The 19,433-nt window shown below is 35.2% G+C and overlaps 1 protein-coding gene across 5 annotated transcripts; it reads left to right on the forward strand.

Moving 5' to 3' along the window:
• Positions 1 to 3,592: 3,592 nt before the first annotated feature.
• LOC121240293 (protein IQ-DOMAIN 1) lies at positions 3,593 to 14,430 on the forward strand. Of its 5 annotated transcripts, none has more exons than XM_041137692.1 (9): positions 3,593 to 3,877; positions 3,986 to 4,102; positions 4,441 to 4,562; positions 6,096 to 6,213; positions 7,907 to 8,149; positions 9,782 to 10,009; positions 11,762 to 11,875; positions 12,947 to 13,436; positions 13,942 to 14,430. In XM_041137692.1, the coding sequence occupies exons 4-9, from the start codon at positions 6,130 to 6,132 to the stop codon at positions 14,088 to 14,090; spliced, it is 1,308 nt and encodes a 435-aa protein (XP_040993626.1). In that variant the 5' UTR covers positions 3,593 to 3,877; positions 3,986 to 4,102; positions 4,441 to 4,562; positions 6,096 to 6,129; the 3' UTR covers positions 14,091 to 14,430. The 5 variants fall into 5 exon arrangements, with proteins under 5 accessions (XP_040993626.1, XP_040993627.1, XP_040993625.1 ...); XM_041137693.1 differs by having other exon boundaries at positions 3,986 to 4,024; XM_041137691.1 differs by lacking the exon at positions 3,986 to 4,102 and having other exon boundaries at positions 3,593 to 3,985.
• Positions 14,431 to 19,433: the final 5,003 nt, after the last annotated feature.

Raw genomic sequence — 19,433 nt, forward strand, 5'->3', positions numbered from 1 at the left:
ATAAGAATAGATCATGAGTTAGAATGAAGCTTTTCTGTAGCTGGCAATAAAATAGGTCATGGCAATGGGTGTGACGGCCTTGATCATCTTGAGGAGGAAGAGTGATCATAGTGTTTATCATATAAAAAACAATTCCACCTTAGAAAGGCAATCTGATAGCCCAAACACAATCGATTGTGTTTGGGCTATCATAGTGATCATTGTGTTTGGATAACTGAGATCACTTCAAAATTATTCAATATTTTATTATTATTTTTTATTTATTTTTTACTACTATTTAATATTTTATTATTATTTTATTATTATTTTTTTATTACTATTTACAAATCACTTGAGATTACCTTACTACCCAAACGAAGGTGAACTACTATAAGAAATGTTCTATAATAGTTTGGATTCAAGTGCTTGGTGTTGACTCCAGCTCTACATTATAGATAGAATAAAGTGTTAAGGAATATAATATTTCTCATTTTACATGCAATTGATAAAATCCATTTAGAGTAAATAAAGTATTTTGCTAATTTCATTCGTTAATTTAATAATATTTTTAGAAGTATATGAGATGCTTATCTAAATGAAAAGAATACAATCTAATCATAAGTTAAATGAAGATGATACTTCTTCGAGAGTGAAGGAAGTTCTTGGCAAAAATTAAGTCATTGGATAAGAAGGAGTGTTGCAACAAGTGGACACCCATGACATTAGCAACGACACATGTGGTCAACAATACGCCAAGCAAAGTGCAAGGCTATCGGCCGAAAAGATGAAGCTGAACGCCAAGAGCTTATGACAAGATGTATGCATAGCAGTGGATGGCATTTTGTGGAAATTTCAAATTCCTTGAAAAATAAGGCTAAGACAATTGAGAGAAAGAGTTTGGATTGAAAACTCATCTCAATTCATTTCATCTCATCATTGTAATTTTCTTAAATTTTTACATAAAATATAATAAACAATTCAACTTTTTCAAAGTCAAAAACAATAATAATATTAAAAAAATAATATTTTAACAATATTTTATTCAACTCATCTAAAAGAATCTCAACTCATCTAAATTTATCTTTGAATCCAAACGGGACCTTATATGGCTCTGTTTGGATTGAAAAACACTTTCAACCCATCTATCATTACAACTTTCATGAATTTTCATATAAAATACAATAAACAATTTAACTTTTTCAAATCTCAAAATAATAATAATATTAAAAAATAATATTTTAATAATATTTTGTTCAATTTTTAACTTTTATATCAATCCATCCCATCTCAAGTTACTATCCAAACATAAACTAAAAAATACCTAAATTTGAGAGGAATCTCCACATCAATACTAGCAAAGAGGAGAAAAAGAGTAAGAAGAAAAGGCATATGTGGTATCATATGGTTAAAAAATTGGAATTATTATTAAAGATCTGATTGAAAATTAAAAAAAAAAATTACATAATACATTATTATCTCACTTCTACTGTGATGATATGACATTGCTTATCAACCCTTAATTTATTTAGATAATCCAGTAGAAATAAAAAGTGTTAATAGCGTGGCATTATTATATAAGAAGTAAATATATTTGTAGTTTTAGGCTGAGAAATGATATTTATAGTGTCAAAATGTGCAAATTCTTTGCACTTTATTTAAAAAATTAAATAAATATGATACCGATTAATCAAATTCAAAGAATAATAAATTGTTATGAATTCAAAGCATGACCGGCTCTTCCATTAGACAACGAGGCAATTTCCATTAGGCGACGTGACAATTTCCTAAATAAACAAGTAGAATTTTTTTTTTAAAAAAGAAAAAAAAATACCCAATTAAAAAAATTAATTAATGCAATGAGAGAACGTCAAAAGTATCAAATAGATATTATATCCCACATAATAAATATTTTAGTACTTACCTTCTAAAAATACACTTCTCTTTTGTTATTATTAATTTAATATATAATGTAAAAATTATAAATAGTAAAATCTAATTTTTGAATGTTCATAAAAAGTTTATGTATAATCTTTTGAAGAGGTAAGGTCTACATTTTCTCAAATATATAGGTTATTTATAAAATCTTATTAATAATAATGATTATATTTACTTTTAAGAGTTTAAAGCACGTTTTATAAAATTAGATTCGATAAAATCTTCTTTAAATTAAAACTTTCTAATAAAAATTAAGTCGATTATTAGTTGAAAACGTGATATAAAATCTTAATATATTATTTTACTTTGCAAAACGATATGAATTATTTTTAAATAAAAATGTAATGTAAAAATTAAAATTAAAATTAAAATAATTTATTTTATTTTAACTTTTTCATAAAAAAAAGAACTCAAAATTTTAGCCTTACACTCTGGAATTATTGAGACGCCATGATTCAAAAAATAAAAAGTTATTAAGATAACAATTTTGTTCACAAACTCCCCCCGTTTTGTCAACTGATCCGATATGACGAATCTTGACGTGAATGGATTTACCATTTTGTCAACTAGGCTTCGTTTGGAGGTAAAATAAGAAATTTGTTAATAGTAATAAAATTATTTGAATTTTATAAAAAAAATTTAAAAAAAAAAAGAAAATATTAAATAAAAATATTATAAAATTAAAATAATATTATAATATTATTTTTTTAAAATTATTTTTATTTTAGAATTTGAAAAATTAAATTATTTTTTTTAATTTGAAAAGTTGTAATGATTAAGTAATGATTAGATAAAAAACTAAAAATTTGAAATTATTATTTTTTTTTATAATTTTGATGTTTGAATTTTAAGATGAGATTAATGCCTCTTTTGTTTTCACAATCATTCTTATCCTATCTCATCTAATTTTATTTAATCTTTATAACTTTTCTAAATTTCTACACAAAATAAAATAACAATTTGATTTTTTCAAATCTTAAACAAAAATAATATTAAAAAAATATATTCTAACAATATTTTATTTAACTTTTAAATTTTATCTCAACTCATCTATAAAAATAAAAGAAATTCTATCTGCAGTTTCAATTTGGGGACTACATGTGCAAGGCTTTCATTAAATAAAAAAAAGTACCATTTTGATAAGGATGTTATTCTAATTTTGAAAAAATTTAAAGATAAAATTAATTAAACTTATAATATAATCTCCATTTGTAGCATTGTTCTAAAAATAAATGAGACATAAAAAGCATAGTATATTGCAATCTCTCTTTATTTATTTTTTTCTTTGATAGGAAGTATCTTGCAATCTAAACGAGGTCTACGTTAGAATTTTATAACAATAAAATTTTAAAATATAAGGTATCACGCCACCCTTTTCTATTAATTAATTACTTTTATTTTAAAAAAGATTTGTTTTTCTATCTAGAAGAGACAGAAAAGTGCGACAACCACAGACCGCAATCAATTCCCTCTCTTCTTAACTTTCTTCCTGCTGTTCCTTTATTTTTTATTTTTATCCTTTGTCGTTTTGAATTAAAACGGAGGGAGTCAATGCTAGCGTGCGCCCAAGCATAAAGCAAACGTGGCCCCACGGTTTCCGACCCTATAGACCGACTGACCCCGCGGGCCACAACCATCCCTTAATACGACGTGGTCCTTCCCTCTATGTTCCAAAAACCACCTCCCCCACCTCCCCTCTCTCCCCGGCGTACTTTAGCTAACACCGGTCCTATCTATTTCTGCTGTGTTCTATCGTCTGTTCATCAGAAGACAGAAACCACATCATTTATAGACTCTAAAGAGAGAATGTGAGGAAAAGTTATGGTTGGAATCGAAATCCGATCCTCGTAAGTTGGGAGTTTGGTCGGATTTTACAGAAGCTACTTCCCTGTTTTTACCAGTTTTGACTGTGAGAAGCTGCATACCTCCAGCTTCTGACCTCTCTCTCTCTCTCCAACTTCAGGTTAATTAAGCTTCTTAAGCTTCCCGATCTGTTGATCTACGTTGCTATTTCTTACTCCCGCTTTTCACTTTTCTCACCCACCTCTATCCTTCTCTCTCTCTACTTCAGGTGAATTGAGCTTCTTAAGCTCCCGATCTGCGGATCTAAGTTACCATATTATATTACCACTTCGTTTTTTTTTTTTTTCATCTCATCCCATCTCTGCTGCATTTTAGCTTATTTAAGGTCCTCAGTTTTTTGTTGTCAAAATTTTCTGGTAAAATTCGGCCTTTTCAGCCTTCTTTAATAGTTTGCACTGTAAGTTCTCAACTTCAATTAGTTACAGGATCTGCATCCTTTTAAGTAGCAGGACGAGTTACTGTAACGGGGTTTTGTTTTTCATAAATTCTGGGTTTGTTTTGACGAATGCACCTTCTTAATTGAACTCGGTTGAAGATTTTTGTTTGGGATGCTTTCGTTTTCCTCTTCGATGTCTAAATTGCATGCAGGTCTATGCTTCCCCAGTCACCAGTCAGTTCAATGAGGTTTCCATTTTATTTAAATTATTTAAATTTCTTTTTTAGGGGATAAGAAATGAGGAGGTTATTGGGAACTTGGAGGGGTTGGTGATCATGCCACAAACATATTACTTGAAGTGACTGCTTCAAAGGTGCAAACGATTCTGATTTGGGGTATAAATAAAGAGGTTGGTCAAAACTTGGTGTCTTTGCAGCTTTGCAAGTTTTAGGTTTTACTTCAATGCTTTGCCATATCATTAATGTCTTAACATGGTGATGGTTGGGCTGTTGTTTTCCATGCATTCTTTTTTGTTGCTTCGACTTGCATTCTTTGTTTCTTTGTTGCTGTCGTTAGTTTGTGGGTTTATTTTGTGGGATTGTAGCTGTAGCACTTCTCATTTGCCTTTAGTCTGAGGTTATGCAAATATGAAGGATAACATTGTAATTAGCTTTGGAAATGAACATTATTAAAGACAATGTAATTAGCCTATTAAAGACAGAGTTGAGGTTATGTGTACGGAAGAACAAAATTTACGATATGCTATCCAACTGTGCAGTGAATTATAAACCTGGTGAGAGGAGAAACATTGTTCAAAGTTTGACTTTTAGAATTGAAAAGATTAGGTGCAATTCATAACTCTTATGATACTTGTTAAATAACATGCCTTTGTCCAATACCTTCTGGTTGACCTTGCACATGAAAGGATGTGTTGAGAGTAATCTCAAATTGATCGTGTGTAAGCTTGTTTTGGTGTTTATATTTACAAAATCTGGTTTTCAACTAATAGTTTAAGCTTTTGGATATGAGCCCATCTTGTATATCAATTTCTCACTTCTTCTGCTTTTCCTCTGTCGAAATTAGTCAACAACTCATATGTAAACTTTCCAACATCTACATTGAGCACTCTAACGTGCAATCTATGCCAAGTCTGGCATGAAGACAATTAAGCTTCGAGAGGTGGCAACCGGCTAGATTATATATTAGATTCTGGAGTCTACCCAAGCCACTTTATATTTTCATAAACAACCATTTAGTACCCCTAGTAAAATTATATATATATATATATATAGGGATCGTTCCCCATCATTGAGCTAATTAATAGCTCAAAAGCATACAGTCGATTAAAGTACTTCCAATGTAGTAAGCTCAACTGTATCAATGGTAGGCATGCTGCTTAAATTGAAAAGAAGTTATTTTTCTTGGAGATTTCGTTTCTTTTCTTTAGAAGATGGTAACCTGCTGCATTCACTCTAAGTTGACCTTTCTTTTGCCGTAATGCTGTTCAAACTTTGTAGCATTTAAATGGGTTGTCTTACTGATGCAACTTGGTTGTTTTTGATTTTATGGTCTTGATTTCCATGCTATTTAATTTCTGAATTTCGGAAATCACACCCAGGTGTGGAAGAATGGCTCAGGCTGGTGGGCTTAATTACTAAGTCTAAAGTCCGGTTGCCTTATGATAAACACAAAGGTTCCCTACACTTGTATGGATAAATTAAGCTCTATCTCATATCAAATTTATTTTAGTACGTATGGGGAGATTCGGACAGAAGATCTTATCTCAATTTCATTTTTCATCAAATGAGTAGGATGCTGGTAACATGTCAACTGGCTGTCCTAAGTTTTCTTTTTCTTTTTCTGGTTTTCTTCATTTTCAGTGAGGTTAATTATATACTGCACTCAACTGTTTACTGCTGTGGCTAAGAATTTCTTTGTGCAGATCTGTATTTGGCTGAACTAAAGAAACTGACACCATGGGTGTCTCAGGAAAATGGATTAAAGCATTGGTTGGTTTGAAGAAATCAGAAAAGTCAGAGTCTTCAGAGAAGGGCGAAAATGTGGGCTGTTTCTTAACCTTTCTTGAATTCTTGAATTTTTAAATTTCCTCATTATTCAGTTATTCTTGTTGAAATGTGGTTATTACATGTGATGAGCTTTGTTGCTGAAGTTGCATGTGTTGTCTAAATTGAGATTTGCTAATTGCAATGTTGTTTTTTTCAGAAATAACCCATCTGCTACGTCTAACTTTGTGTTAGGTCCATCCATAGAAGCTGAAAATTGTCGCAGTTTGTAAGACTTCACATGGAAAATTTTAATTTGAAATGAAATGAAAACAAAAAAAAAAAAAAATGGAAGTATAATTTTGAATTATAAAAAGATTAAAAAAATGAATTTTTATCTTAAAAAAGGGGCGGGGCAGGGAGGTCTACCCCTGACCAATCCTCCATGTGGTAAAGGGACCACCATGGCCAAGATCTGACCACGGATCTCATCTGGCCACCACATTGGTTGCCAGATCTTGGTCCCGTAGCAAATCTCAATTTAGGCAAACTACAGGAGCTGTTTGACCAAAAAATTCAAAATTAATGTCTTATTTATGGCAGAAAATTCTACACTGATTCAAAGTCAGATAAATACTCTAGATTTGAATCCACTTTTTCTCTACATTTGTTCTTTCTTAAAATTTGCTAGAGTTGCTTTATCTTGTCCATAAATGTTAGACGAATTCCATGGTGCTTATTTTAATTGTTTTGGGAAATGAGCTCATGTGTTTCGGTTACTCACATGATTCATAATTGCCCAGAGCTTGAATGAAATCTTTTATTTCAATCTTCACAAAATAAAGCCTGAAATTTTGTTGAAAACAACATTTATAGCCCATTCCCAAGTAATCCTTTTGTATTACTTATTCTTTTACTATTTGCATTCTACATGAAGTTAGCAAACCAAATTGGTCAGGAAAACATGTAGTGGAATTTGTATCAGGTGGGAAAATACACTTGACCCTCTCAGACTACCACACCATTTGCAGTCACCTCCAAACTATCAAGTTTGACAATCAGCACCTCAACTACCAAAAATTACTATGTACCCCTTGCCTAGAAAATCTGACACAAGTACCCTCAATTAAAAATTAAAAATTAAAAATATGAAAATTAAAAAAAAAAAAGTACTAAGAAAAGGAAAAAATAGAGCCATGGCAGTTTGGCAGCCAGCGGCGCTGCTGTGGGTTACTTTTCTTTCGTTTTTAAAATTTTTTAATGTAATGGGGTTTACTGTCTTTTAAAAATATTTTAGGGGTAGTTTTGATTTTTTAAAAGGAAAATGGGATATATTGCATTTTGTTTTTGTATTTTGGATTGATGATTGCCAAAATTGAAAGTTTGGGTGGGTGATTGCAAATTCTGTAGTAGTTTTAGGGGCTATGCATATGTCACATTAAGTGGTTTGGAGAAAATCCTTAATTCTGTGGTTGACTCCGAATATTTGAAATTCATTGTATTAATTTGATTTGGTATTACTTGGTCAGCCCCAGATCTAGTGGTCAAGCGCATATCATTTTTAATAGGTATAGGAGTTTTTCAGTGGCATTTTGCTATTGGAATTTTGCTATTCTTACATCGTGCATTCTTAATCCTCAAGACATTTCTTCAGTTGGTGCATAAGCAACTTGGAAATCTCAAAGCATAACGAGCATAGTAAAATGGTATTTTATTAATCATATCAAATTTTGTTCTTTACTCATAACAGAGATCAGCCACTAGAAAGTTTAGGCACCAGAGAAAGCATTCCATTGAGATTGATGCAGATAATCTTCAATACGAGTACGGTAATGAAGTTGCTCCACCAGTTGGAGATTTCAATGTTCAATCAAATCCTGATGCTGCTGGCTCCAATTTGGGTTCACCTCAAGTACAGGATGCAGCTCTTAATCAGAAAATTGAGAGAGAGGGGGCTGCAACACGCATCCAGACTGCTTTTCGTGGATTTCTGGTATTGCCATACGAATTCTTGTATTCAAAATCTAGGATCCCTTCTCTGGTTGTCCTTCTATTGCAATTTTCGTGGGTTCATTTGTAACTGTCTTATAGTATACCTTTACATGGCTGCTTGCAAGTATATAGAGACATGGGGTAGGTTAACTAGTCTTGGAGAAATATGAACCTTAAATTGTTTACATGTTTATTTTTTCACACTATTAATTACAGGGTCCATTGTTGTGAATAACAACAATAATTGGGATAATCTATCCATAGGGTACTGCCCCATCAATTAATATGGCTTTATCATTTTCTATTTGAAATAGTGAATAATAATAGTAATAATAATAATAATAATGAGTGGTAAACAACTGTTGGAAATCTGACAATTTCTTCCTTGTCTAGTGGATCAATTCTTTTTCTATCTGGAATGAGGACTGCCGTTATGATTTGATGCAATAGGAATAATTATTTGATGATTTGCATGCACGTATCATCTGTCCGATAGACTAGAAGACATAAAACGAAATAAGAACTTGAAACAGAATTGTGGCTACAGTTGTAAAAGTCAGAATTTTCTCCTGTGAGATCAATTTCTGCGACCAAATGGTGCATTAAGGGTTTCTTTTCTTTTCTCACTCTTTTGTGTTTTGTTTTTAGCTTTTACTGGGAGAGAGAGAAGCAAGAGATATGTTTAGTGTTTGAGGTAACCTGTCGTTATGAATTGTGGGTGCACAAGTTAACACCCACCGAAAAAAAAAAAAGGATGCAGAAGCTAATGAAAGGAGAAATTAAATATTTGTATGGAAACCTCTCTGCTAAGTTGATGCTTATAAGATGCTTAACCCTGATAATGTTGCAAAACACTCACAGATATAAAACTATCTAAGTTTCGGGAAGAAATTGTACACAGGCCATTGAGCTAGAGAATGAATCTGTAAATTTCTAGTGACATAGTGTCAAACTCTATGTTAGAATATGTAACTCAATAAATTAATGAATTATGGTTCAAGTACTGGAGAGTAAAGTTTCTGTGGTAAACAAATTGTGGACACTTGGACTACAACATTGTGATGTAGCCAGTGCCTTATGGAAAGATGTTGGATTGAGTAATGCCTTTGGATCTTTTAAGGTGTTGGGAAAGGTCAGTTTGGCTTCCAACATAGTGAAAATTTATGGAAACGACCCTGATCTGCCTTGTGTGGTGCATTTGGAGGGAGTAATGATCTAATTTTTGAGGATTGTGACAGGTGTATGGAATGATAGGATAGCATCTTTTCGCGAATTAATAAAATTATTTTGCTTAGTTAAAAAAGGAATACCAAATTTTAACCATTCGGAGTTGGTTTCTTTTCTTGTAGAAATTGATACTATATCTGCTTTGGTTGGCTAAAGTGATGTTTTTAGCCCTACTAGAAAACAAAAAATTGACACCCATAATCGATTGAGAACATCCATCAGAAACTTTATGCTATGCCCATGCCACATCTTGTTTATGCATTTCAGTTTGTATTTCTTGGGGAACATATGCGTCATGGATTTCCATTTAGCCTGTTAAATTGATATTTTTCCTTGTACATCTCTTGGAAGCACTTTCAGCCTAATAATTGTGATCTGATTGAAAAGTTTTCCTGATATATTTCAGGCTAGGAGAGCTTTACGAGCTTTGAAAGGATTGGTAAGACTTCAAGCCCTTGTCAGGGGCCATGCTGTGAGAAAACAAGCTGCAATAACTCTTCGCTGTATGCAAGCTTTGGTGAGAGTTCAGGCTCGTGTCCGAGCCAGGCGTGTTCGTCTGGCATTGGAAAGTCAAACAGCAAAACAGAAACTTCAACAACAACTTGCAAATGAGGCTCATGTCAAAGAAATAGAAGTAAGCAACTTCCGACAGTTTCAGTTAGATACAACAATTATTTTTTGGATTGGTATTTTTTATGGCATGTTTTTCTTTTTCTTTTTTGGCTGTGGTGATGGGGATTTATCTACGTGTCAGTAACAAAGGTTGTGAGGTTCATATCCAGGACCTTCTGGTTTTGCCTCAGTGTCAAATGGTTTGATCTATGACTTAAGACTTTTTTTTGGGTTGATGAATTGTTTGGCTTGAATATTTATTTTCGACAAATGGAAAAAAAGTATTGAGGAAAGTTTTCTGGCCAGCCATGAATATCATTTTTTTATATAAGTAAAAGTTTTATTGATGTCAATAAGCATATCACGAGTACCCAAGATGTGTACAAGATAAATACCTCGCTAGGAAGAAGAAATAGATACAAGGAAATCATGAAATGTGAGCCCACTAAATCTAAAACTATTGCCAAGAGAAATAATATGTTGAAAAAGAAGCTTTTGAGTTTCTCCAGCAAACATTATCTTTAAAGTTCCAGTCGTTTCCTTACCTCCAGATTTACCACAAAAGGCATATGGGGACCATCTTCCATATTCCTACAATTTGCAGGATACAATAAAGGTTTCTCCAACTAGAAAGAAGATTGACCACCCTCCCAGGCCTGGCCCATGCTATCCCAACTTTGCCAAAGAAGTCATCCCATAGGGCCCTGGCAACCTCACAATGAAGTAACAAGTGATCCACAGTTTCCCTACTATTCCTGCACATATAACACCCATCAATCACAATGACCAGGTGTTTTCGTAATTTTGTCCATGGTCAAGATCTGCCGTAACGATGCAGTCCATACAACAAACGTATTAGAAGTGCCTTACTCCAAATGTTCCTCAAAGGGAAGTGGGTTGTTATCTAGATTGATGATCGTCTTAAAAAACGAGCATACAGAGAACTTTCCTTTTTTAGAGGAGCTCCATAATATCTTGTCCACTTCTTGATTCCTTATTTGGTGGTGTACAACAAGCTGAAAAATTCTGAATATCACCAACTTCCCAGTCATGAATATCATATTACTTGACAATGTAGATTATTGTTGTATATGAGTCAACTTCCCTAGAGTAGGGAGTCTTTTGTTGAAAAAGTTGTAAAGCATGATGGTGATTGAGTTGGAGTACCATGAATTCTAGTTGTAATAGGATGAGTGTCACCTTCCTGTCTTTCATCTGATTAAACCCTAGATCCATGTAACACACCTGCATCACATTAATTAGGTAAATCATTTGTGTTTCACCAATGGGACGTGGCCCTTAAAAAATTATTTGCACTCAAGAATTCAAACCTTAAACCTGAGGTGGGGCATACCCCAAAGACCAAGGCCCTTATCACTTGAGCCAACCCATAGGGTTTAAACCTTCCTGCCTAATTATAGGGCCATTAATTGTTCTTAGCTGCTTCTGAAATGGATGAATAACCTTTTGAGCCATCCAAACTCCAGCTGATGTTCAAGCTCTATTGCTTTACAAGCCTTGGTTGGGTGCCACTAGCTTAGTTTCCCCTCCTTAATTAGGGCTCTAAGCAATACGGTCGTGTTAATACAAACATATTGCCATGCACATGAGGAATACAAACATGTATATGCCATTTGAAGACAATTTGTGTCACCTAACCATATTGAAACAAACATATTGAAATGATGTATCTGCTTTTGCTTTATTTCCCTACAACGGCTTTTATTTTGTCAAGCCTATGTACCGTTGCATGAGACTTCTGACTGTGTTGCAGGAAGGATGGTGTGATAGCGTGGGATCAGTTGAAGATATTCAATCCAAATTGTTAAAGAGGCAGGAGGCTGCTGCTAAGCGTGAGAGAGCTATGGCGTATGCTCTGGCTCATCAGGTAAAAGATTGTCACATTCTTATTGGATCAAAGCTGCAACTTCTAGTTAAAAGGCTTAATTTGAACTTCCATAAATTGGAACCTAAAAAGGAGAAGACAGGATGAAGTTTTGTTTTACAAGAAGACAGGATGAACTTGCATGTGAGGGCATGCTTATCTGAACTTTGCATGTAATGTTTTCACTGACTCTGGTTGTTTCTTAGGATTTTGATCTGGGATATCATAAACCTTTTCTTTCTATTGATTGTTTGAATTTAACCAAAATTTCTAGTTACGCCCATTATAGTCGAAGCCTTGTCTGAGGTGTATAATGTTTCCCTAAATGTTATTGTGGTTTTTTCCACATGGTATCCCTAACCATAAACTCCCGATGTTGATTGTCACTTCTGTGTATATTGTTCCGGACTTCTATAACATTTCCTTTGTGTTGTTGGGATGGGATGAAACGCTGCACATGTTTGACACCCAAGACCATGGACGGAAATGGAAAATTTTATTTAATAGTTTATAACCATGGAACAGTCAAAGATGTGCAGCGTTTCTGTGAGCTCTCTCTTTCATCCCTGACAAAAGAGAGATAATGAAAAAAGGAGAGCTCTTGTTTGCTAAGCTTGCTGCTATCCCTCCCTCTCATTTTTCTTATGTAACATTCAATCTTCCTCAGGAATTTGTGTCCTGCTGCTAGCAGGTGTTGTAGGTCTCCTCATAAGCAGAAGGGTACCAATTTGTCAGAAAACGAGCTTTCCTGGATATGTCACCTTACGCATTTATATCGGAATTAAATTGATTTTTATTTTAGAGAGGACATTTCTGATGCTTCTTGAGCACTCGTCTGGGAGAGAATTTACCTCTCTCGTTTAGAATAGGATTTTAGATTTATAGAAAAGCATAAGGTTTAGGACATATGTATCAATAAACTTTTTATAAATCACACCTTTCTTGTATAAATTAGGGACGCTTGACTGGGATGTTTGATACACTGAGACATGATACATCACCCCACATCTATTTTTGGGTCTTCTTGAGTGACCAATAATCATTCTTATAAAATCCATTTTTCTATTCCTGCAGTGGCAGGCTGGATCAAGGCAGTTGGCTGTTCCCTCTGGGTTTGAACCAGATAAAAGCAGCTGGGGTTGGGACTGGTTGGAAAGATGGATGGCTGTCCGTCCTTGGGAGAATCGTTTTCTTGACATTAATCTCAGAGATGGGGTGATGGTACATGAAAATGGATCAGCTGAGGGTAACGATGGAATCACATCCCACTTAAAATCTGCTGGAAAAAAACCAATTGCCTCAAATCTTCATCCAAACCTTTCAAGTCAGAAAATGGGGCCCTCCCATTCTGATGGCTTTGGTTCTTCATCCAGCAAGTCAGCAGGCATGCAAGAGGCATCCGATACACTACCTTCCAAGCCAAAGCCCAAGGCACAGATGGATGATCCAGTTGAAGAAGCTAAGTCAAGGCCTGGAATTGGTTTGAGATCCCACAGCAATCCAAAAGAGAGATCCGCACAACCAGATAAACAGGCAAAGAAGCGATTGTCTCTACCCAACAGTGGTGAGTTCTCTCTCTCTCTCTCTTTAAATCCTGATGTATCGTCGGAAAGAACTGTAGCCTAGATGGAATAAGGCCTTGTTCCATTAATTGGAATTTGAGTTCTGGCCATTCTTACTTGCTGGAGAGAGAGAGAGAGAGAGAGAGAGAGAATCGGTGTATTTTTCCTCCCAATGCACATGTTAATATAAGGTTTCCTTTGTCCCATACATGAACACATTTGGTTGAAGCTAACTTTTTGGGAAGAATTGCATGATGCAAAATGTTTCTTAGGCATGTTTTACTTTCTTTCTGTGAGATGAATAATCAAAGTTAAAGATGCCATTCATTTTTCTTGAAAGGCAAGTGCTGGTTTTAAATCTTAACTGGTGATCATTTAGCTCTTGTACTCTCAAATGACATTTCCACATAATGCTGCAATGCCTTGTGAATTCATCGAGGTTGGTGACAGAACCAGCACTTTTTCTGTTGTTTATTTATTTATTGTTCCTTTTATTGGTTTGAGTAGGGGCAGGTGCTGGTGCTCAATCGGCCAGGAATTCAAATAGAACTGTTGTCAAAGGGGCACCCAGCAACCAGAAGGCCATCAAGGATAAATCTAAGTTCAATGGAAAAGGGGACTCAAACTCTACAAAGTCTGTCCCGCACTCCCATTGATCTCTGGCTCTAAGAATCGCATGGAAGGTATCTACTCAGGCTACCCTTGATTTCTCGGTGCTGCTGTTTCAATCTGTACATATGTTGCCACGATGGTAGGGCATGCAGCCTTCATGCTCCGGTTCCCGTCATGAAATTCCGAGGTGGTTTCAGCCTGACATAGTAAAAGAGATCTGCTTGATTGTCACGGGGAATAAGATTAGGGGGTTTGATATGTGGCTGTTGTAATCATTTGAGTTTATTGTGATGAGTTCGGAAATCATGAGATATTTATTTCCCAAGGTCTTGAAGATTTGTGTACTTGTCTTTTTTGGTAAGTAATGTAAAATTTTATCAAGATAAAAATATGTTATTCCTGTACATAGAAAGTATATGAGAGATTTATCTAACTAGCAATAGGAAAAAAGTATAAAGAATTCATAAAATATAGAAATATAAGTAGCACGGTTTCACTGGAGTAACTGTACAATCTAACGGAAACTGTCTCGTCTTATTTCATTATTATAATTTTTTTAAATTTTTATAAAAATTATAATAAATAATTTAATTTTTTTAAATTTTAAAATAATAATAATATTAAAAAATAATATTTTAACACTAGCTTTTGTCAATATTTATTTTTCATCTAAAATCATGTCATCGCCTCTCTTAATCCAAATGCCCTTAAGCTCCAACACGAATATCTCGTAATCCTTAAAAACTAGAATCATTTATTTCTCTTCATGGACACTACATAATACGATAGGGTCATTTTCCCACGCAATACACACTGATGAGTACTAAACTGTCTTGTCCAACATGGTAAAAAGGACTACAACATGAGAAGACAGCAACCTCGCAATGCATAAGAAGGTGATCCACTGTTGTCCTTGAGAATAAATCAACTCTAAAGGGATGTCTTATTTTTCCAAATGAGCTTTTTAAGGTAATCCGCATTTTCTATAACGCGTGAAACAGTTAGGAATGACTTTACTTAAAAACAAACCTTTCTTCACTATTAAGTCCCACACACTATGACTTCACTTAAAAGAGGTCCACCTCCCAACATTAGCCTTTCCTGGACCCTAACAAAAGATCAACTCCATTCACTAGAGCTGTGCACCATATGCCAATGATATGCCTCGTGTTTCCTTATCGCGAGTAATTATCATTAACTATCTGAATGCATTTTTAAAGGATCAATCTACACACCACACATCATACTAAAAGCTTATATGGGACACGTCGTCCATTGTAAATCTAATGAAGTGCATCAAACCCCGCAACCCCTCTAATATTCTTCTAGACATCAACCCCAAAAGACCATTTTACCTTGTTTGAACACTAACCACCTCGCAAGCTTCCATACTTCATATTTATCAACACCCACTATATGTTCTCTCTTTCATTGACAAAACAACGCAACGATTTCTACAAGAGAGTTTGGTTAAAAAGAATTTAGATTGTCACCCCCTAACCCTCTGTCTGCAATCAATGAACATGCATTGGACCATTCATAAGATGGAGCTTATGTTCCTCCCATTTAATAATCTTATTATAGTTTCTCAAGTTTGTTGGCAACTCATAAGAAGTGGAAACAAGGACATATAGGAAGTAGGAAAGTTAGAGAGTGAGGTCACCGTGCTTCTACTACCCTTTGATAGGTACAACCACTTCCAACCAGCTAAACAACATTCCATTACTTGATAATACCATCCTAAATGGTTTTAAATTTGAAGGTACCTCCCAAGGAAAGTCTTAGATAAATTTATGGGTAAGGTAAAGATCATACATCCAAGGATATACACTGCAGTGGTGACATTCTCAACTCTACCAACTAGAAACGATTTTGATTTGGTCAAGTTCAACTTCAATCCATTTGTTGCTCTAAAACATAGAAATACACAACAAAATGGTAGAGATAGCCATGGTTGGGGCTCACAAAACACATAAATGTCATTTGAAAAAAGAAATATGAGAGACATTAAACCTTGTTACATTTTTGGTGCTTCATAGCTGAAATCATCCAACTTAAAGTGTTCGTACAATTATATAGAGCTTAGGGTACAAATGGTCTTCTAGGTGTGAACCTAGGGTAGTGCACATGCACCACATGATCCAAGTACACTATTTCCCTCGGGCTCTATATCTTATAAAAAACTAGAACAAGATTACCTAATTCACATGATTGTATCCTTCTCACTATATGATTTACAAAAAAAGTTCAAGTAGTTGTTAAAGACGTGTTTTGCAAACCGGGTACTAGGCTCAATTACCAGCAGTACAGAGAAGATGAGGGGCTCGGGGTTGAAGGGTCACCTCCGATGCCTAAGTTAGATTTTTGTTCCTTAGAGAGAATTCCAGTAAGCCCGAGAGCATAGTCCATAGATCTAACTTGGAGTTCAGCTTTTATACTCTCTATCGAGGTGGTCCTTACTAGTGGCAGGTGAATGCAGACACCCCGCCCTGCACCTTGTTAGGGATAACAGATCTCATCACGGTCTCTGTTTGCAACTTAAGCCTAATTCTCTAGTGCGGCGAAGGCCAGACACTATGAGTGCCTGCAGAACTATCTCAGAGTTGGTCGCGTCTTCTTGCTCCACATCCTTCCTCCCACATAGGTTTTGGGCCTCTTTCCCCTTTCTCTAACTCATGGGTCGAGTAGGCTTCGTCCTCTGGGCCCACAAGACAGGTTAAGCCTAGCCTGGTAAGCGAACTGAATGTCCCTTCCAGTAGTCTTGATCTCAACATACCATCAATGCCCTCAATGACAATAAAAATAGGGTCAAGACTTTGCCTTCCAATGATAAAGGCACTTTGACATTACCCACTAGGCGAATAGGCCCAAAATCCTATATCTAGGTGCCCCTTAAAAGAGTTTTAATGCTACATTCATTTCCCTTATTTCAGGCTATTAGACCTAAAATCTGTATCTTTTCTAACATTTTTCTTTTAGTTTAAACTCATGAAATTTCTTTATCACGTTTTCCTTTACAACATCCCTAAAAGCTTGGAAAAAGACATGGAATAAACATTCAATTTTGATGCCTCACCTTCATTAAATTCGTTAACACCATCCCACACCTCTCTCTCCTCAAATTTTCTAGCCATGGAGTCTTGGCCTCTTCAAGAGACAAAAGGATGAACATCCAACTTAGGCCCCCATGACTTTGATAGAACTGCACAATATGACCCCTAACTGCGAAAAGGTCAAAAGAAAAAATTCTATTCATAAGTAGGGAATCAATAGATTGTTCTTTCAATTCAAAATAACAACCCTTTGAATGAACTTACCGCCTTTATCCTCTGAAGCCACAATATCCTTGTTTTTTTACCTCCAGCATATCTCCACCATAAGGGTTCTTCTTTCAAGATGCTAATAAGCATTGTCTTCCTCAACCTCTCTTCATCTTGTAATGGTTCATCTTCCTTAACCATATCAAGGCCTTGTTACTCTTAAATCACGTTCAAAAAGCTTTTAGTTTTTGTGTCCAAATAAAACTTAAACAACCTGGAAAATTGCAAGAGGCCAAACACTGCTCGAGTTTTCTACCAAGCCTTCCTTTTTAACCATATATGTTAAAACTTAAAATATAGTTTGTTAGGAATGGTAAGGAGAAATAGTAGCGTGAAAACACAGAGAAAAATAACACACGACACAATACGTAGTTCGGCAACGTGCATACATCCACGAAGCTGCAGAAGATTTTATTCAAAGAGCAGTTGAAATACACAGTGAAAATATAAGAATTTCACATTCCTCTCAATTTCTCCCTCTCTCTAGCACCTTTCCCTTTCTATTTCTGAAGAAATCCTCTGTCTCTCACAAAGCCGCCTCTCATACAAATTTATGTGATTTAAAACATATATATATGTACGGCGCAGTGAAAACCTAAAGTGGTAATTATCGGGTTATTTGCTCAAGTAAAGTGTCGAGCAAGCCTTGAGCAAAATTTATGTCTGATATTCGCTCGAGCGACTTGTTGAGTGAACTTTCTGCCTGGGCTTCGCTCGAGCCAACTATCAAGCGAGTGTTGAGTAAACTCTCTGCCTAGGCTTCACTTAAGTCAACTGTCGAGTGGGTGTTTAGCAAACTCTCTGTCTAAGTTTTGCTCAAGTGATATGTAGAGCAAATGTCGAGCAAACTCTTGGTTCACCTCCGCTTGAGTCACGAACCAGGCTCACAACCCAACATAGTCTACCACCATTAACATCACCAACAATCTTGAATAATCGAGAAATTATTGAAGTAATGTCAAACCAACCTTTTCAAAGACACACTAAGAAAGTGTGCTTCCCACCCAAATGATGTTAGAAAGCGATTCGTGTGCAATATTCTTGTAATAATCCATTTGCATTGTTCTTATAACAATACTAGTGAAGAAAATGTGGAAATGATTAAAAAAAAAAAACTACTGACAATAACCAGCTAGAGACCTCCTTAATAAGATGCTCATATGGGCAAGAAATTAGACTCACCAATAGGAACTTAGACCACCTAGGCGTTGGTAAATGAAAACCACCTTGACTGCATGAAAGTAAAAAACACTGAATTTTAGCTTCAGAGAACGTTAGCATAAAAGTAGAATTCCATCAAATAGAAGAGTAAACATGTTTATCGATGAAGCAAAGCGATCATTGGAGGGGGACTTTGAAACCTATAGGGTAAATGGGCTGCATAGGCCCATGAGAATCGATGGCCTATCTTCAAAAGGTTCAGAAGGGCAATCTTGCCTCGCAAAAGTACGACAAGAGGGTTAGCTCGTTGCCTCTCCCAATTACAATAAAAGTATTAAGTAAGAGACGCCATTCCTTCAATCTAAAAATGTAGATTGGTAGGAGGCACATCTAATGCAACAAGAAAAAAAAGATAAAAGGCATTTAATTTGAAGCGACATATGACATGCCCGTTTGTTAAGAAGACTCAGACATGAGTTGAATGTGGCTCCACGTAGCTAGAGATCCCAATCTAAAGACAAAGTCATTAAGGGAGTACTTAATGTAGCACACAAAGGCATAAAATGCACCTCGAGAACACCTTATGACTTGTGATCAAGGCTCCACTATAACTAGCCAAGGAAATAAGGTAAAATATTCTTGAATACTTGAATGTTTTAGAGTGGCTCAAACCCTTATGAAATCGGAAGAGGATGTCTCCATTCAATATTTCAATCTCTTTTCATGGTCCTTTCCTCAACCAACTTGCACAAAACATTTAATCTCTATGGTTGAGTGGGGTGAATAATAATGCAATGGATGTACATACAACTCCCAAAAGAATGAAATGGCCTTAAAACTCGATATGAGTAAGGCATATGTATAGAATGGAAGTCTCTGAGAGCAATAATGAGGAAGTCAGGCTTT

This window comes from Juglans microcarpa x Juglans regia, chromosome 7S (assembly GCF_004785595.1).
Source record: "Juglans microcarpa x Juglans regia isolate MS1-56 chromosome 7S, Jm3101_v1.0, whole genome shotgun sequence".
Classification (NCBI taxonomy): domain Eukaryota; kingdom Viridiplantae; phylum Streptophyta; class Magnoliopsida; order Fagales; family Juglandaceae; genus Juglans; species Juglans microcarpa x Juglans regia.